We start from the raw sequence: 16,603 nt of genomic DNA, 5'->3' as shown, positions 1-16,603 counted from the left end.
GTAGGGAATGAAGACAGAAAATACGCTGTGCACATTCGGTGGGGGAATTACTTCCGCTTGGAGTCACCAGGGCTCACAGCAACAACCCAGGCTAAAAGGAGCTGTGACGCTTCCAAAGAAATTCAGTTTGTTCAGCAACATACGAAAATCTGCCATCAGTTCTTTAGTGTCACCTATTGATGTTGAATCTATACACCACCACTAAAGTTGAGAAGAGAGGCAACCTAGACCCTACACCGAGTCTTCCTCTTCGAATCTATGCAAATGACAAATGTTAATTCTAACAGCACAGACCAGCATGGCTGTGTACATTTGCACTGGAATTCAAAACAATGCCAGAGAGAATAAAAAGATCATCTGAACATGTTACAAGCTCAGGCTAAGTTATAAATGAATGAAATGCAGCAATGAGAAAATACATTTCTCCAAAGAAAACAGCTGCTACAGATTTTCAGCATAGATTTTGGGAAAGGAATAATAAAAAAAGGAAGAGTACAAACACAAATATTCAGTGAGACGGCATTATGTAGCTACCTCTTGCTTGAATAGCATTCAACATGGCAGACCTGTCAAACAAACCATGCTCTTCAAGATCTAAACGGTCACAGCACAGTATCAGTAAGCAAGTAAGGCACTCAAGGATTTCAGGAGAAACTGTCCTTTAGAACTTGCTTAGACCCCAAGCAAAACCCCTTTTCTCAAACACAACCCATTCAGAAAAATGCAGGAAACAGAAAGAAGACCAGGAAAATTAGAATTAGTGGACATGAAAGCTGAGTGGTTTGATAGGAGATCTGAAACTCACAGATCCCACATTCCTCTCGCACTTTCTAAGTCTTCTTGTCCATATGGGTAATACTTAATACTTCAAGTGTTACTGCCAATTCTTATACAGGTCTCACATCTGTTTGGTAGTTAAAACAGGTGTCCAAGCTGGCAGCTAACATTATTTTCTGAGATTATTTTGGGTCTGTTACATGGAAATGATTATAAATCACATGATTAGAAGCCTGAACATCATCAAACCCAGGGATAAAGGTTCCAAAGGGACAAGAAGGCGAACAGTAGAAAAATCTGTAAGGCAAAACTTTCCCAAACCTCAAAAAAACAAAGCTTTAACTCACATATGGCAGGAGATACAACCACACTCACAGTATCACCATGGAAAAATGTACTTACAACGGCTAATTCATGATATTCTAAATACTGTTCTTTCAACCAGTCTGACAATAAGCTGCTTTCCTGTAGGTTTTTTGAAACAGTTAACCATGATGCGGAGCACAGTGGCTACAAGAGTTACTCCCTACTTCCCACTGTAGTGAATTTAGCACTCTCGTATCACATGAAATTGAAGAACATCAATTTACCCAATGCAAAGATGCACAAACACAAAGAAGAGATGAGAAGCAAAGCTTTTTCCACAATCTTTTGGTACCGTGCAATACCAGTACATAAAATGTACATGTTTCTCACTTACTCCCTCCGCATTTCCACGCCCTTTAATCTGGTTTGCTAAGGAAAGAGGGATGTATAATCCATCTGCTTACTGGTGGTTGTCTCCCCTGACCTAATAACCTGTGAATCTGCAGGCAAATTTCAACCAGATTTAACCAAAGGGTAGAAACCATTAGACCACTATGTCCCCACAAATTTTGCCAAGTTAGAGATTTGCGAGAAGATCCTACAGTACTTCTGCCGAATAGAGGAAAAGTTGCAGTGTGTGCTCCAGCTTTTTAGACTCTGGAGCATGAGGATCGGAGAGAGCATTATTAAATCCCTCTACTTTGGGAAAAGCCTCAGTTAGGATCTGAGCGTTGCTGCACAAGGAAGAACTCAAACAGAAAACACAGATCCTTAGACAAACAGGTTTCATTATTTCCGGAGCTCAAGAAATGACTTGTTTCCATGCTTGTAACTTTGAAGTGCAGAAGTTCACATAGATCAAAGGGAAGACTTCTTGCATGTTTCTCCACAAAGCCCCTGTGAACACCCTGGCTCTGACTTCACCTCTCAGACCAGAAAGACGAGAAATTTGCCAATGCAAAGGAAAAGCCAAATGAGAAAATAGCTGTTTTGTTGGATGCGCAGAATTTCAAAATGGCATCTTTGGCATTTTAGCAGAGCAAAATACAGTATTCTACCATGAAACCACCACTTCTGCAAAGATCATCACTGTGTCACCATTATTTTTGAGTTATGGCCAAAGAGAGATAACTCAGCCATAATCAGGAGGTGTAAAGTGTGCATATCTGTTGTACAACACAGTATTTTAAAATAAGCAATACAAATTATTACCGTTTTTGAACAGAAGCAGCACCTGTGTTCAGAACAACTCTGTTAGGCAGTAAATGCCTGGAAGAGGGCCAAAGAAGTAATCTTTAGTTTTGAATATATGTAGCTAGCACAGTAGTTAACCATATCTGAAAACAGGTCTAGAGCACGCAAATAAAGCCACAGTAGGTACGTTCAGCATCCACTGCACATGGAACAAGAACAGTACAGCATAACTTGATAAAGCTACAGTGAAACTGTTACATGAGTTAACGTCATAATGCACAACGATAGTATGTCATGCCTTCGAATATGAATGAGATACACCCAGTTACTGCTACAGGAATATAACTAGAACTGAAGAATTTCAGGACCTTAAAGAAGACACTAAAAACTATCATCACATCAGTCCTTTGAAGCACATCTATTTGCTCTCTCATGTTGTGTGTGCAGCAGTGTGAATAACCAAGTAATTAGATTTCTGACCTATCAAAAGGACCATTTCATAATTGAAGTACATAAATGAGAGGTGGTTGAGAATAGTGCCTGTAAATAAACTATTGCAATCTTTCTAAAATAATGAGGCCCTAAACTGTGGAAACAGCAGAAGTACTTACATGAAATATTAATAATAAAGCAGTGTGACACGCTCAGATTGATAATGAAACCGAGAAGCAAATGTACAATTAAGCAAATCACTTCACAGGAAATGTTCTGCGCAGTTCCATCAGCTTTGGAGCACACATAAAAGCCACAAAGCAGGTAGGACAGTAGTGGCATTCCCTTCTGGCCCCATCGAGCTCATTTGGTTGCACTGCTTCCTGGGGACAGACCTAGGATGGGTGGGGAGGAGATGAGGTTGTGTAATCTCACCACCACCACCACCCCCTGCTGCAACATTAGCTGTGAGTAACATGGTGGAAGAGGTGCTGCACAGCCACATCTCCTGCCCTCTTGGCATCAAGGTGGGAGATTACAGTCCAGCAAAAGATAGACAGTAACAGAGAGAAATCGAATACGTTTCAAATGCCTTTGCTATAGTTTCCCAAGACAAAATGTTCACTTGAAAATGCAAATATACTTGTTCTTGTTCAGTACAGGTAGAAAATTTTAGAAAAAGACAAAACCATTTACACCACAACAGGTTTTTATCAGAATTTCTTACTTGAAATGATCATTTACAAAGTGTTTCAATAGACTTCAAGCTAGGTACATCTGCTCAGCTACGCAAACCAGTCCATGCTGAAGCCTTGCTGGAATGAACTAACACCATGCTGTACTTCGCTGTAAAGGGTTTGGAAACATGAAATAAGAAGTTGTATAAACTCTGAGCACTGTCTGTGTCCCGAAAAAAGTAACTAAAGGCTATGTTTTGATTCACATGCTTTAATGCTAGTAAACAAGAACAAAAAAAAAAGTTAATGCTCAGGGCAAGTAACTGGAAAAAGCAAAGCAGTTAAGAAACATTACGGTAAGCATTATCAGTTCCCTCTTCTGTATACGTGTCGCACATTTGCCCTCGCTTTTATGAATTGTTGTGTACATATTACAGTTAGGAATTTAAACGTTTAACATAAAAGCTGGAGGAAAGAGGAGTATAAATGCAGCACTAGTACTTACCCTTATATCTCCATTTACAGCTCTGGAAGTGTGATTAAATGCATGTGCAGGATCTTTGTTGTAAACTTTAAGGAAAGATCGGTCTTGAATATTCCTGGAATCAAAAGAATCAGCAATGATAACAGATTAAAGTAGTTTTATTTGCTTTGTTGCCTGAAAGTTTCAGGCAACAGACAAACATATAGGTCTGCAGCCCACCTATAAGAAAAACCTAAATGCCATAAATTAGACACATACAGACAAACAAAAGCCTACTTTGATTCTCTTTCCCATGGGAAGTATCATTCTTTTGCTACAACTCCACACCCATAAAAATTAGATAGTGTTAAGTTTCTTTCAAGATCCTGCCATAGAGTGAATACACTTTGAAGACAATAGAGCTTCAACATTTACATGGCACTCAAAAGGATTTAGTTAATATTTACATGTTTTATTGTGTACTCAGCCCACGTGAATTTTTGCTATTGTAAGCAGTAGGACTATCAAAAGAAAAGCAGTCTTTCTAACTGTAATTATTCTTGAGGCAATTCTAATTATCAGCTTGTTCACAAACCTGAAAAAAACTCCACAAAAGCTAAACATTCAGTAGCAGATAAATCGTTCCTCTAAACTTTATAAAAAAGATAGGTTTTAAGGGAAAAAATAGGAACTACAAAAACAAATAAACAAGCAAAAGTTTTGATGAAAGCTACCACAGAAATGGCTTAGATGGAAAGCCCAAAGAGAATATTTTTGTTTAATAAGGACCCAACACTTTGTCATTCATTAGTCCACTTTTAAACTACTGCGTTTAGGAAAGGGCTAGATGACATTAGTTTTCTATTTTGTTTCAAAACCTACCTTCCAATAATTTTATGGCTTTTTGCACTGAGTTCTGCTGATCTCTTGCTCGCATTTAATCAGCAGCAAAGCCTCCAATCTATGCCCACTTACATCCTTTCAAAGCTGCGATTCCTTTCATTTCCCAGTAGCGATCTCTAGAGAATTTACTTACACATGTGACTGAATTCCTTTCCTCCAGGTGCAGCTACAAGTCTAGTAAACTGATCTTAATCACTGAGATTATCATTTAAAAATGAAGGAAAGGATTCTTGGGCAGCTCCAATTTCTTTCTTACAATGTCATATTACTATCAGTGATTACTTTGAATGGGTAGCTAGTCAGAACTTGTGCTGCTGTTGTAGATGTCAAGTAGTTATTAAAGAAACCCCACAGCTTAAGAGACAGATCAGTGCCTTCTGTTTAAGAACTGCGGGGCTGATGAGAAGTTTAGTATTTATGAGTGTTTACTTGTAGACTGCATAGGAAAATAGCTACCTTGCGGCAAGTTCAAGTTCTTCAATTATTTATGGTAACATAAACTGTTTTCCATCTTGCAAATGTGACCCTTTCACTTTGAGACTTGCACTGGGAGTCTCAGTTACCATTTTCTGCCTCAGACTTGGAAATATGTTCTTTTCGATACAAAGCAAGTGCTCTCATCTTCAGTTCAAGAAACGGTATATTATTCATTTAAATAAATATTATCTGCTGTCTTTTCTGTCTGATGGCTATGAGATGGTACCTCAACTAAGTGGAGTTTGTTTTAAAAGCATTCTCTGTAAATAGTTCTTGTAGAAACATGACACTTTTTAAAGTAAAGCATTGCTGCAAGGCAAAGCACCAAAATACTAGGCATTTGATCTCTGAAGTGAATTCTATTTCACCTCATGTTGCTATTCTAAGATAAACATTAGTGATAACAGGTATATATTACTGTACTTTTATTATTACTATTTGCATTACTGTAGTTCCCAGATGCTCTTGGCATGTTCAAAGGCCTCATTGATCTGTGTGTGCTGTATAAACACCCCAGGAATACCACCTCTCCAGCAGCTTACAAGGTGAATAGAAAACACAACAGACAACAGGATAGCTGCAGAAAGATAAGGGAACAAAAAAAAATGAGAAGACCATAGTCTCTCCAGCCAGAGGAGCAATAAACAGATCCTGGGACCACGGGCATGCTCTGAGTAGGCAGTGCAACAGAGAGAGCGGGAAGGTGGGACTGGAAGGAGACCAACACAGTGGCTTTGCGGATGTCTGCAGAGGACGCCTTCCAAGCCCATTAGAGGGCTGCCTGAGAGAGAGCGTGAAGGCACTTGTTTGAAAATTAAAGACATGTAGAATGAAAGTTGGCATTATTCACCAAGTGGAAGCAGATGGCACTTGGTACTAAACAAGAAATTAAAAGTAGCATTGAAGTGGGCTTGGAGGAGCCCTCATAATGAAGACAAGTAGTTTATATTTAATGAAATGGAAAAGATACAGCCAGAGGACAAATGAAAAAAATGCATGTGAAGCAGTCTGCTTGTCAAACTAGGAGAATGATCTTTGTTGCTTCATTTGAATGGGTAAGAGCGAACAAGATATTACCTGTGCCAACTGCCGAGAAAAGACCATTACAGCAGTTGCTACTAAAAAGCTGACGAATTAGCTGAGTGTTTTTTCACTACGTAGTGGGAAAGGAAAGGCTGCATCATAGGGAAGTTATGCAGAAAAAATCTGAAATCTACACTGGATGTAGAGCCCTGAACCACTTTAAGAAAAGGACCAGGTTATGGGCTTAAGTAGAAGATAGTGCTTTGTCCCCAGTGGTTAAAAAAAAAAAAAAAAAGAAAGAAAGAAAAGGGGGAGGAGTGTGATGGCATAATGAAGGATAACATAAGCTAGGCTGAAACTAATGGTCTGTGAGACTACATTAAAAGAGAAGATCAAGACTTTAGTTTGGACGGAAGAGGTAGGACTCATGTCATCCAACTACAGGGAAGACATCAACAGCTAGGTTCTCTGGCATGTATAATTTATCAGACAATTTTACAGGATTAATCACAACCAGCTTAAAATGTGGATGTAAAAATCTCCATTTGGTCAGATGAATCCCACCCTAAAGGAGAGACAGAAAAATAAATGGGAGAGTCACCCAGGTAGGTATGATAATTCAACTAATCCACAGGGATGACCGAGATATGTACAGACAAGGAAAAGGAAGGAGGACAAAGCCCTGAAAAAACACAACAGAAAATCAATGTTTGAGAAGAGAACCTCTCAAATGATACCTGAAAGGAGAGGAGAGAGACAGGGAGAAATCAGGAAAGAACAGCCATTGAAACAAAGGGAGATCAAAGTTTCAAGAACAAAACATTAAAAGTACATAAGAGATCTGAGAGAAAAAGGGTGTTCACAAAAGCTGGCCATTTGTTGACTTTGCCAATTGCAATGAAACAGCAGGGAACAAAAGACAAGTTGGAATTAGAAGAATAAAACCCCAGACAGGTTGGAAATGGGTCTAGGACAGAGTAAAACTCCAGCCAACAGTTGTAGTGACTGCTCAGTGCAAGAAAGAAAGGTGATGGGGTGGGAAGTATGTTGTGTTCAGGGACAGTTTTGTTGGGAGGCACAAAAACATGTTAGCAACATAAGAGCAGGCACTTTAATAGAGTAGCAAGTTAACAGACAAAGCAAGGGATGCAAGGCACAGAGGAAAATGAGACAGCCTCTGAGGGAGGTGGAGAGCTTGAAGAGTTGACTAAAACACCCATGTTTAAGACAAGGAAGCAAGAAGAGAATTGAAGGAAGACATGGCAAGCAAAGGACAGAAAAATGATACTTTTTTTCACCTGTTCTCTGAGGGGAGACACTGGCAAGATCTGAAGAGTAAGGAACAGAAATGGAGAAATTGTTGCATAAATTATTCAAAAGCGGTGAAAATGCAGCTGGTAGTGCATGCTTTGGACTCCATTAAGCTGGAACTGCTGAGGTTTCCTTAGTGAGAAGGGTGGAAGAACTGAAGGAGGGAATTTTGTTACAGAGGAAGTCAGCTGGGTCGTGGGATTTCCTCTAGAAATGCTCTACAATACAGGCATAGGAACAGAGGAAGCAGATGTTGGGATTGAGCCAGGCCTGAGGTTGGCAGGGTGACGCCTGCAATGGGAGCAAGGGAAAAAAAGGTGGAGTGGTATTAAGATAATCACATTCTCAGGGGCAGGGAGGAGATGAAGTCATAAACTGTTAGTCTGAAACTCAAGGGAAGATGGAGGGATAAAGTGAGAGAGAAGGAGCCGATGGGCCAGATGATGGCAATAATGCGCTTGGCAACAAAGACGTAGTAACCTGTATCTTGATTTAATCAGTTGATCCAATCTTGTGAATAGACTGATGTATAAGAAACTTGCGCACATGATGAATGATGATGCAAAAAATCAGATGGGTCTTAACATAGGCATTACAGTGGCCAAACAGGGGTGTGGGAGTCTGCAAAGCAAGGAAGATAAAAAAACCAGAAACTGAAATCCAAGAGGCTGGCTAATGACAAGACACTGGGTAGACAGCCTGAGGAGAGCAAGACAGAGGAGAGAAAATGGAGTGCAGTGCTGTTCAAAGACTAAGAAGAGGAATGGGGGAATTGGAAGTGGCAAGACAAGAAAAGCTCCAACTTGGTCTTTTAACTACAACATGATATCGAGAAGCACAGGATCTCCAGAAGAAGCAAGGCAGCAGCGGACAGTACACCTCTCTTACTTTCACATCATTTTCCTGCACTAGTGGTAGACTGGCAGAGAGGGGAAACACCTTTTCTGCTTTCTCCTTCATCTTCTTATGCTCTTCTGTTCATCCTTTTTATCATGTAACTTCTATGAAAAGGATGGCACAAAGGCTCACCGTATTTCCTTGCACAGTTTTATGGAGTGTAACACGTCTGAGGTGTGCCTGAGAGCTTTGTTGCTACATGATTTGGGACTTTCTAGGGACCCTGAGAACCTGGTCCTTCTGCTCAAACAGCACAGACATTAGGACTGAAGGAACATGGTTAATTAAGCAGCTGCACTCCCACAAAATAAAGGATAGAAAGATGCACCCAGATGTTAGTCAGATCATTTATTGACCAAGCTCTGAATTAGTGAAGGGAAGTGAGTGCAGCAGTTGCTGCATCCTGACATAAAATAGGAAGGTGGTGGGGCTGCCGCAGCAGCAGTCACCAGGGCCACAGATCTTTAGCAGTGTTAGATGATGAATAATTGGCACTGTTGTGAGGACATCGGTGACGTTCATATTTGTAACTTCAGGCTCACAAGGATCAGGCTTTGCTCTGCCAGCAAAGAAAATAACAGTTTTTCTGTAAATGTTTATTTTGTGTTCCGTATTTTAAATATTTATGTCTCAGTTAAAATTCAATAAAATATTAAATATGTGAACCTGCATGTGTTATATGAATATTTGAACAAGGTACGCCATTTATCAATGGCTTATGCAACAGATATTGCACCTACAGCTGAAGGCAGTGTCAGACCAAACCTCCCATATTACTCAGATACCACTGAACATGCCTTTATGTGCCAGGCCACTATCTGTCAGATACTTAGCAACTCCACTCCTTTTTATTCTGTTAAGTGTACTACAAAAAACCCCCCAACCAAACCCAACAGCTGTAATTCCATGTTGACTTACCTCACATCACACAATTCATAGTATATGTTTCTGCTCTCATCCTTGATGTAAATGGCCATACTGGGCGATTCCAGCATTTTCATCGTCAGCTGCTGGGGGAAGGCACTTACAAAAAGGGCACGAATTGTGTCTGTGCTTGTGATTTCATTTGGCATTCTCAACTGCTTTGTTTCATCTCCGTACTGAAGATATAAAACACCTACAAGCAAAATATAATAGCAAGTTACATATACTTAAGTGGCACAGAAATGATCTGGGCTTCAAAGTCCATGGGGAACACAGACCAAGCCCATAATGAGTAGAGAAAAATCGACTCACACACTTTACTCATAAAGCACATACAACATTTTCCTTTTCAACACGCTCTTGGATAGAGCATGGAACAGTGATATGGTTGTGCCTTGATCCAGTACTGCACTTTGCTGAGAAGCCTATTTTTACTGTTCTTCAGTTAGATAAATCAGAAGTTTACCTTAAGAAGGATAATGGAAAATCCCAAACACGCCAAGTCTGCTTTGCAGTGGAAGGTGTTGGTAAATCACAAGGTACTTTTTTTTAAAGCAGTTGAGGAACAACTTTATCCTTTTATATCACCCAGTTTTCCTTAAACATAAATTTTGCATTTTAGCCTCACACTTACCCAACAAAATCCGCCAAAAACAGATTTCCATTTTAGCACTAGTAATTTTATGTTCACAATTCAATTTGCTGGCATTATATAGTATAAAGCCCTAGGTGAAACTCCTAGCAGGAGTAAAACTGAGGTCTCACACAAAAACAATAGCAATTTCGGATCCTTTCAGTTTCACAGCAGTGTTAATAGTCATCCTTAGCACTCGGGGAGAAACATGAGTAATCTTAGATGCTGAATTATGAATTATGGAAATTCCTATTCACTCAAGACACCGTTCTGATATAGCTAACTCTATTTTCAGGGAATGGGAGGCTGTGAGATGCTCGATAATGGAAAAAAACATGGATAATATAGACTAAGGGCTCAGTGAAGGGATACTAAGTACTTCTTCCACGATGCCTGTAATGGCCCTGCCAGGGCTATGCTGACTCCCGCATAACCAGCGGGTGCCTGTACTCCACTGGCCACTACTGCACAATGAGCATGACTCATTAGCTTTGCTAGAGCCCAGTCCCACCGCCATCCCAAGCTACAAAGCCCTCCAAGGACTGAAGCACTGAGAAATGCCATCTCAATCAACAGCAGAAATCAGACTGGACTTGACGGGGTTGATTAGCTCTGACCATGCTGGGCCTGGATCCTAAAGACCACCAAAAGGTCTTCTCATGAGCATCTCCGATGTGGGAAGGCTCATTAGGATCTGCACAGCAGGAAACAGGCTGCCACAGGATTGCAGCCGAACTACGAAACTTCCTCGGATCCACAGCACTAGGGAGTAGATGCAGAAGCAAATGTTCAGCGAAACTACTTTGGATACAGAGGAAACAGGAACTGGTAAGCCCAGCTGAGCCTACATATTCAGTCCCTACCCAAGGCACAGATATCCTGCCTCAGCATGCATTGATGAGAGCACACTGTGCTCTTTCTGAGCCATCTCAGGTGTCTCTGTACAACACTGCATTGTGCCCGGAAGAAACACCTTTACTCTCTTGCTATCTGCAAGAGATGGAGCAGGCATAGCTTCTGCAGTGGTGTCAAAAGATACTAAAATGGCAGATCACAGAATGTTTGAGGCACTTCTGGAGGTCATCTGGTCCAACCCCCCCACTCAAGCAGGGACACCTACAGCGAGTTGCCCAGGATGGTGTCCAGACAGCTTTTGAATATCTCCAAGGAGGGAGACTCCACAACCTCTCTGAGCAACCTCTGCCAGTGCTTGGTCCCCCTCACAGTGAAAACTTGTTTCCTGATGTTCAGAGGGAATCTCACATGTTTCAGTTGGTGCCCATTGCCCCTGGTCCCTTCACCAAGCATCTCTGAAAAGAGCCTGGCTCCATCTTCTTTGCACGCTCCCTTCAGGTACTTTTATACATTGATGAGATGCCCCCCTGAGCCTTCTCTTCTCCAGGCTGAACAGTCCCAGCTCTCTCAGCCTTTCCTCATAGGAGAGATGCTCCAACCGAGTTAATCATCCTGTGGCCCTTTGTTGAACTCTCTCCAGTATGTCCATGTCTCTCTTGTACTGAGGAGCCCAGAACTGGACGCAGCACTTTAGGTGTGGCCTCACCAGTGCTGAGTAGAGGGGAAGGATCATCTCCCTCGACCTGCTGGCAATACTTTGTCTAATGCAGCCCAGGATACCATTGGCCTTCTTTGCCACAGGGGCACATTGCTGGCTCATGTTCAACTTGGTGTCCACCAGGACCCCCAGATCCTTTTCTGCCAAGCTGCTTTCCAGCTGGGTGGCCCCCGAGATATATTGGTGCATCCACTTTGCAGACATTTAGCAGCCCAGAATGAGATGGAAGAGAAAAAAAATGCAGAAAAGAAAGAAAAAAAATACCACTGAAGTTTGTATTTCCACCAGCTCTCTGAGAGGCACTGCCACAGCTAAATGCTTTGTAAATGGCTCAAAAGCTATCTAGCCATTGGAAAGTATTTGGAAAAGGAATACAATATCAGATCTGCTCAAGAATTAGTGATTACAGAAACATCTACGCTGAATTCACTGCAGCTCGTGTAGACATACAATCAGGGCAGGTTTACACCTCCCAGTTTGGATGCTGCTAGTGACATAATGGTAGGACAGCATTCAGGCTGAACTAGCCGCTAAAGTCTTTATTACATTTTCAGGCAGGCTTTGGGGCCTGAGCAGATTCTGTGCTGCCATGCCTTTGCATCTACCAATAACCAACACAGGTAGGCTAAAACAAACTATTCTATGATTCTACTTTACACAAACTGAATTCACCATAGTAATTGCAGTGTAGATGCACCGTATGTTGTTCTCCCATGGCCAATATAAACAGGAGGGTTGGGAACACAAGGTTCTCAATGCCATTACCATCAGTCATCATCAAATCTCAGCAAATCACAAAACTTAGATGGCAACTCAGTGATTATCACTTGAAAGTCATCAGCAATGGGATGGGCGGTTTATAGTCCTGAGATACAAACACCGAGCAAAAGCAATGGGAAAAGCTAAGGTCCTAGAATACAAAGGCATTTAATGAAAAGAAGAGAAGGCATTTTAATCTAAGATGAGCCCTCTTTCCTCTTAGTCTTTAGTATTTTTGTCCCTATATTGTCTGTAATCGCTATAGAGGAATGAACATACAACATAGGCAGATGTTCTTACAATCAGTGGGTAGATAATTGTGCTTGCACCTAGGGAAGGAAGATGTTAATTTTTCTGAATACTAAACAGACTACTCAACATTACCCAACCATTATTTAATATTAGGCTGCTTTTATAAAATGGAGCTGTTAACATAATTTTCCTACTATTATCAAGAGCTGATACTTTTTCTTTCATTAAGATTGCAATCAGACCTTTTATGAATCCTACTACAAACTTCCATTTTCCTTTCAGTGGAAAAATTGTTTCAGACTGAAAAGTCACTAGTTTTCTTTCAAAGACTGAGGAGAATTTTCCTAAGAATTTTATTTTTAATGCCAATATTTAATGGGCTATTAAACTATTTTTCATTTTTTATTATTTTAATTTGAGACATCTTTTATTTCTTTATGTTCTTCTAGGTAAAATTGGCTTTTTAGTGCTCATTCAAATATTGTGTGCAGCTAAACATTCTTTAGAATTCAGAAACTAACTATATTTGTAAAAAAAATTAAGTACAGATGTTTTTAATGATTGTATTTATTTCACTGTTCCAAGATGTGCATAAACATATTCATTTTTGATGATAGCTTTCAGTTCTTAGGAAGAACATAAGGAACCTTCTATATTTTGGCATTTGAAACTTTCTTGGATTAAATGGCAAAAAATTATTTTTTCGCTAAGAATACAGACTTTGCGTATCAGCTTCGCAGGTGTGTGTGACTCTCTTTTCTGTCCAGTTTAAAAGTGAGTGCAGAATGCAGAAAATGCTGTTCTTGCATTTCAGGCCACTAAAAATATGCTGCATATTGAGCTACTGAAACCGTTAACACAAAAGAAACGGTAGAGTTGAAAAATCTTTCTTATGCACAAGTCTAAATCATTTCAGAACAGTCTTGACTCTGCCCGTCCTCCAATACTCCCACAAAATATTGATCCAAAACAAAATTACAGTTATCTTTGGGTCTTGGATTTTCAAAGCAAATATGCATGTTATCCAAAAAGACCATGCCTTAAAATATACAGCTTCAACATACAACTCTGAAATGTTTTGGCCACAGTCTTACTGTAGGGGTAAAAGACATTTTCAAAGGCATAATAAATTCTTTTTTCCTTACTCTCCCTTAAATCACATGCCCTCAAAAAAACCTACTGCCTTTCTTCTTGAGTTGTCTGATCCGTATCATGATATAGCAATGCTTTAGGGCATTACCTATTTGACAAAACTAACTGCTCACTTCTAAAAATCCAGCTTCAGCATGACATGATAAAGAGACTCAAAATCCATTATTTTAAGTCACTGACATTGTTTTTCTCCCACACGTTGCTGGGCTGAAACTCTGAACACCGGCAATACCCACAGGCCCAACTTCATGGAAGCTGCTGGAGCTCTGAGGTTTGTTTTACCTTCAGCTAAAAAATTACTTCCATGGAGAATTAAAGCAAGAAGAAATAGAATATAACTCAGGCATGGCTTTTGTTAGGGCACAGCACATATGTCAGCAAAGCTGCTGGAAAGAAAGTTAAACACAATGGATGTTAATGTCTCCGTGTAGCCTGAAGTCCCTCCTGCACTTACGCTTCTGTTACAATGGATTTACCTGAAACATGAAGATTGTGCTGAGTTTTATAAAACACAAAAGAAACAGGACTGTGAAATGCCCTGCTACTCTAGGAAGACAGGTATGAAGATCAGTGTGAATGAGGAAGCTATACCATGCAACTGTTCTGAAAGTCCAAGTCAGACGACACTGTGGCTACCACTTCTAGGTGCTCCTAGATACTTCCAGCCCTGGGCTTTCCTACAGCTACAAGGCAAACTGCCATGTTAAGCTTTCCCCTTCATCATGCTGGTATAACTTAGCTTCAGAAATACGTCTGGAATTTCTGATCGTTCTTCACCCTATGGGCAACAGGCCATGGCATTAAACACAGGCCATAGCAGAAACCATTTACATGTAAGCCAGGCCTTAGAAACTTAAACCTCTACAAACTGCTTCACAACATTCCTGTCAACAGAAAGGTTATGTTTTATACTAGGGGAAATTAAACACTTGAGGGGTGAAAGGACATGTTCAAAGAAAGGTTTACGAGCATAAAACCCAGACCTGATGATGATCATGTGAACACACCGCGTGATCGCCCCTTCCTTCCCTGCATACAGAGCTCTTTCAAAAACAAAAGAATTTCTGCTCCCCCTTTACCAAGGGTCAGTGACAGAAGGACTTGCAAAATATTTCATAACTTCTCTCAGGGCTGGTCTACATGAAGCACAACACAGTGCAATGAAAGATGTGCTTTTAACCTGATTTACATAGGCAGTGCCTCCTGCACAAGCTGAACCCATCAGCGCTGGGTTTAGAGGGTGCCCGGCACAGCCATCCTGCACCTTTAGTCCAGCTAGCACAGCTTCGAGGACTGCCTGTGCTGCAGCTCACACAGACGCACCAGATGCACAGCAAGCTGCTTGGCTCAGATACTGCTGCTGGGCTGTAAAACTCACTTGGCAGCTGAGGACGTGCCCACATAGTGTAATGGTGACCCATACCTGAACTCATGGGGTCCAGGCTGGCTTTAGAGCAAGGAGCTGCATAACCAAAATGACTAAGCATGGTACCCATACCGGTAAGATCATAACTCCTTAGTTACAACTGGTAAAGGTTTACTCCTTATGGCAAAAGCTAATGTTATGCAGGCAGCATGACACCACCCAGCTCACATCTCTCAGCACCTGCATCTAATACACAGTGCTGACCTAACCCTAAGCACCACGTTATCATGGTTATACTGCTAACAATGATCTCAGTGCTGGGCCGCTTAGATGCTTAGAAGAGCTTTAATCACAACTCGCTTTAATTTACAGAACAAGAATTATCCTTACAAACCGGTTATTTAAGAGAGAAAACCATGAAGCACAAAACAGCAAAGAAAAGTTAAATACCTGATAAATCAAGAATGAGTTAACAAACTTGATTGAGTCATCTTCTGTGACCTTTACAAATATCAGCTAATTCTCTCACACAATGAATTTTAAATGGAAAAATACTGGTACTCACACAATCCTCTCATAATTCTCTTCTCATAATGAAGAAGAGAAAACTGAGGCAGAGGAGTTAAATAACTCCTCAGTGTTATGAAATAAAATACAGTCAAAGCTTAAATTGAAGTTCATGAGTTTCCGGTGAAGCTACAGGACACCCTCTGTGTAGGCAAGACATCTTGCAAATTTCTGCACTGAAAAATCTTACTGACATTTAGCAACACCATAATCCATGGGCTCCTGTCTGAAGAGAAGTATTAACTGATGATAATATCTGTATTTGGCTGACGTTGGGTGCTTAGGTGCTAGAGCATTGAAACCTTCCCATAGTACCAGAAATCACGGGCATGACCAAGGCACTGCTACTCTCTTCTGACCCAGCCACTCTATGTATCCTCTGGAAATTTTGTTTCCAATTTGAAAATTTCAAGTAATTAGTAAAGCTGACTGGACTACAGCAATCAAAACTTGGATGCATTGGGAGCTCTGGAATTTCTTTAAATCAAAGGTGCAAAGCTAGGTATAACTAAAACACGAGGAAAATACATACAGGAGGCCTCCAGATCTTGTTGGGTGAATAATAATATCAAAAGACTATACTAATATATTAGGAATTAGTACAGGATATATAAGGAATGGAAAATTAGATAAACTAGCAAAGAAAGCTGTATCTTAAGGTGGAAAAATATGGAGTACATGGTGAGGAAAAGCAGTGAGAACTGCCAGAAATCAAGCTGAGCTATGTTTTGTAAAGTAAATTAAATAACACAATGTTGAGTTAGAGGTTGGTAAAGTAGTCATTAGATTTGTTTCACTCTTTACCCAACCATATCTTTTTGAGATGATGGGCGGTCTTTGCCTTTTCATGCTGGTTTAGCTTGATCTTCCACCGTATGTCCATTGAGTCACCAGCTCTGCCTGCACTTTCCCTCAC

General features: G+C 40.6%; 1 protein-coding gene across 1 annotated transcript in view; it reads right to left on the bottom strand.

Moving 5' to 3' along the window:
- The window catches only part of KIAA1217 (KIAA1217 ortholog), a 190,734-nt gene that overhangs the window by 75,572 nt on the left and 98,559 nt on the right, over positions 1-16,603 (bottom strand). The window contains exons 4-5 of the mRNA XM_009330569.1: positions 9,379-9,577; positions 3,892-3,985 (exon numbers count right to left, since the gene is read on the bottom strand). Coding sequence (XP_009328844.1) covers positions 3,892-3,985; positions 9,379-9,577 — 293 coding nt within the window. The remainder of the gene's footprint in view (positions 1-3,891; positions 3,986-9,378; positions 9,578-16,603) is intronic.

This window comes from Pygoscelis adeliae, unplaced genomic scaffold (genome assembly GCF_000699105.1).
Source record: "Pygoscelis adeliae isolate BGI_AS28 unplaced genomic scaffold, ASM69910v1 Scaffold27, whole genome shotgun sequence".
In the NCBI taxonomy this organism is placed as follows: Eukaryota; Metazoa; Chordata; class Aves; order Sphenisciformes; family Spheniscidae; genus Pygoscelis; species Pygoscelis adeliae.
Note: the sequence above shows the minus strand (reverse complement) of the source record. Positions and strands in the feature narration are given on the sequence as shown.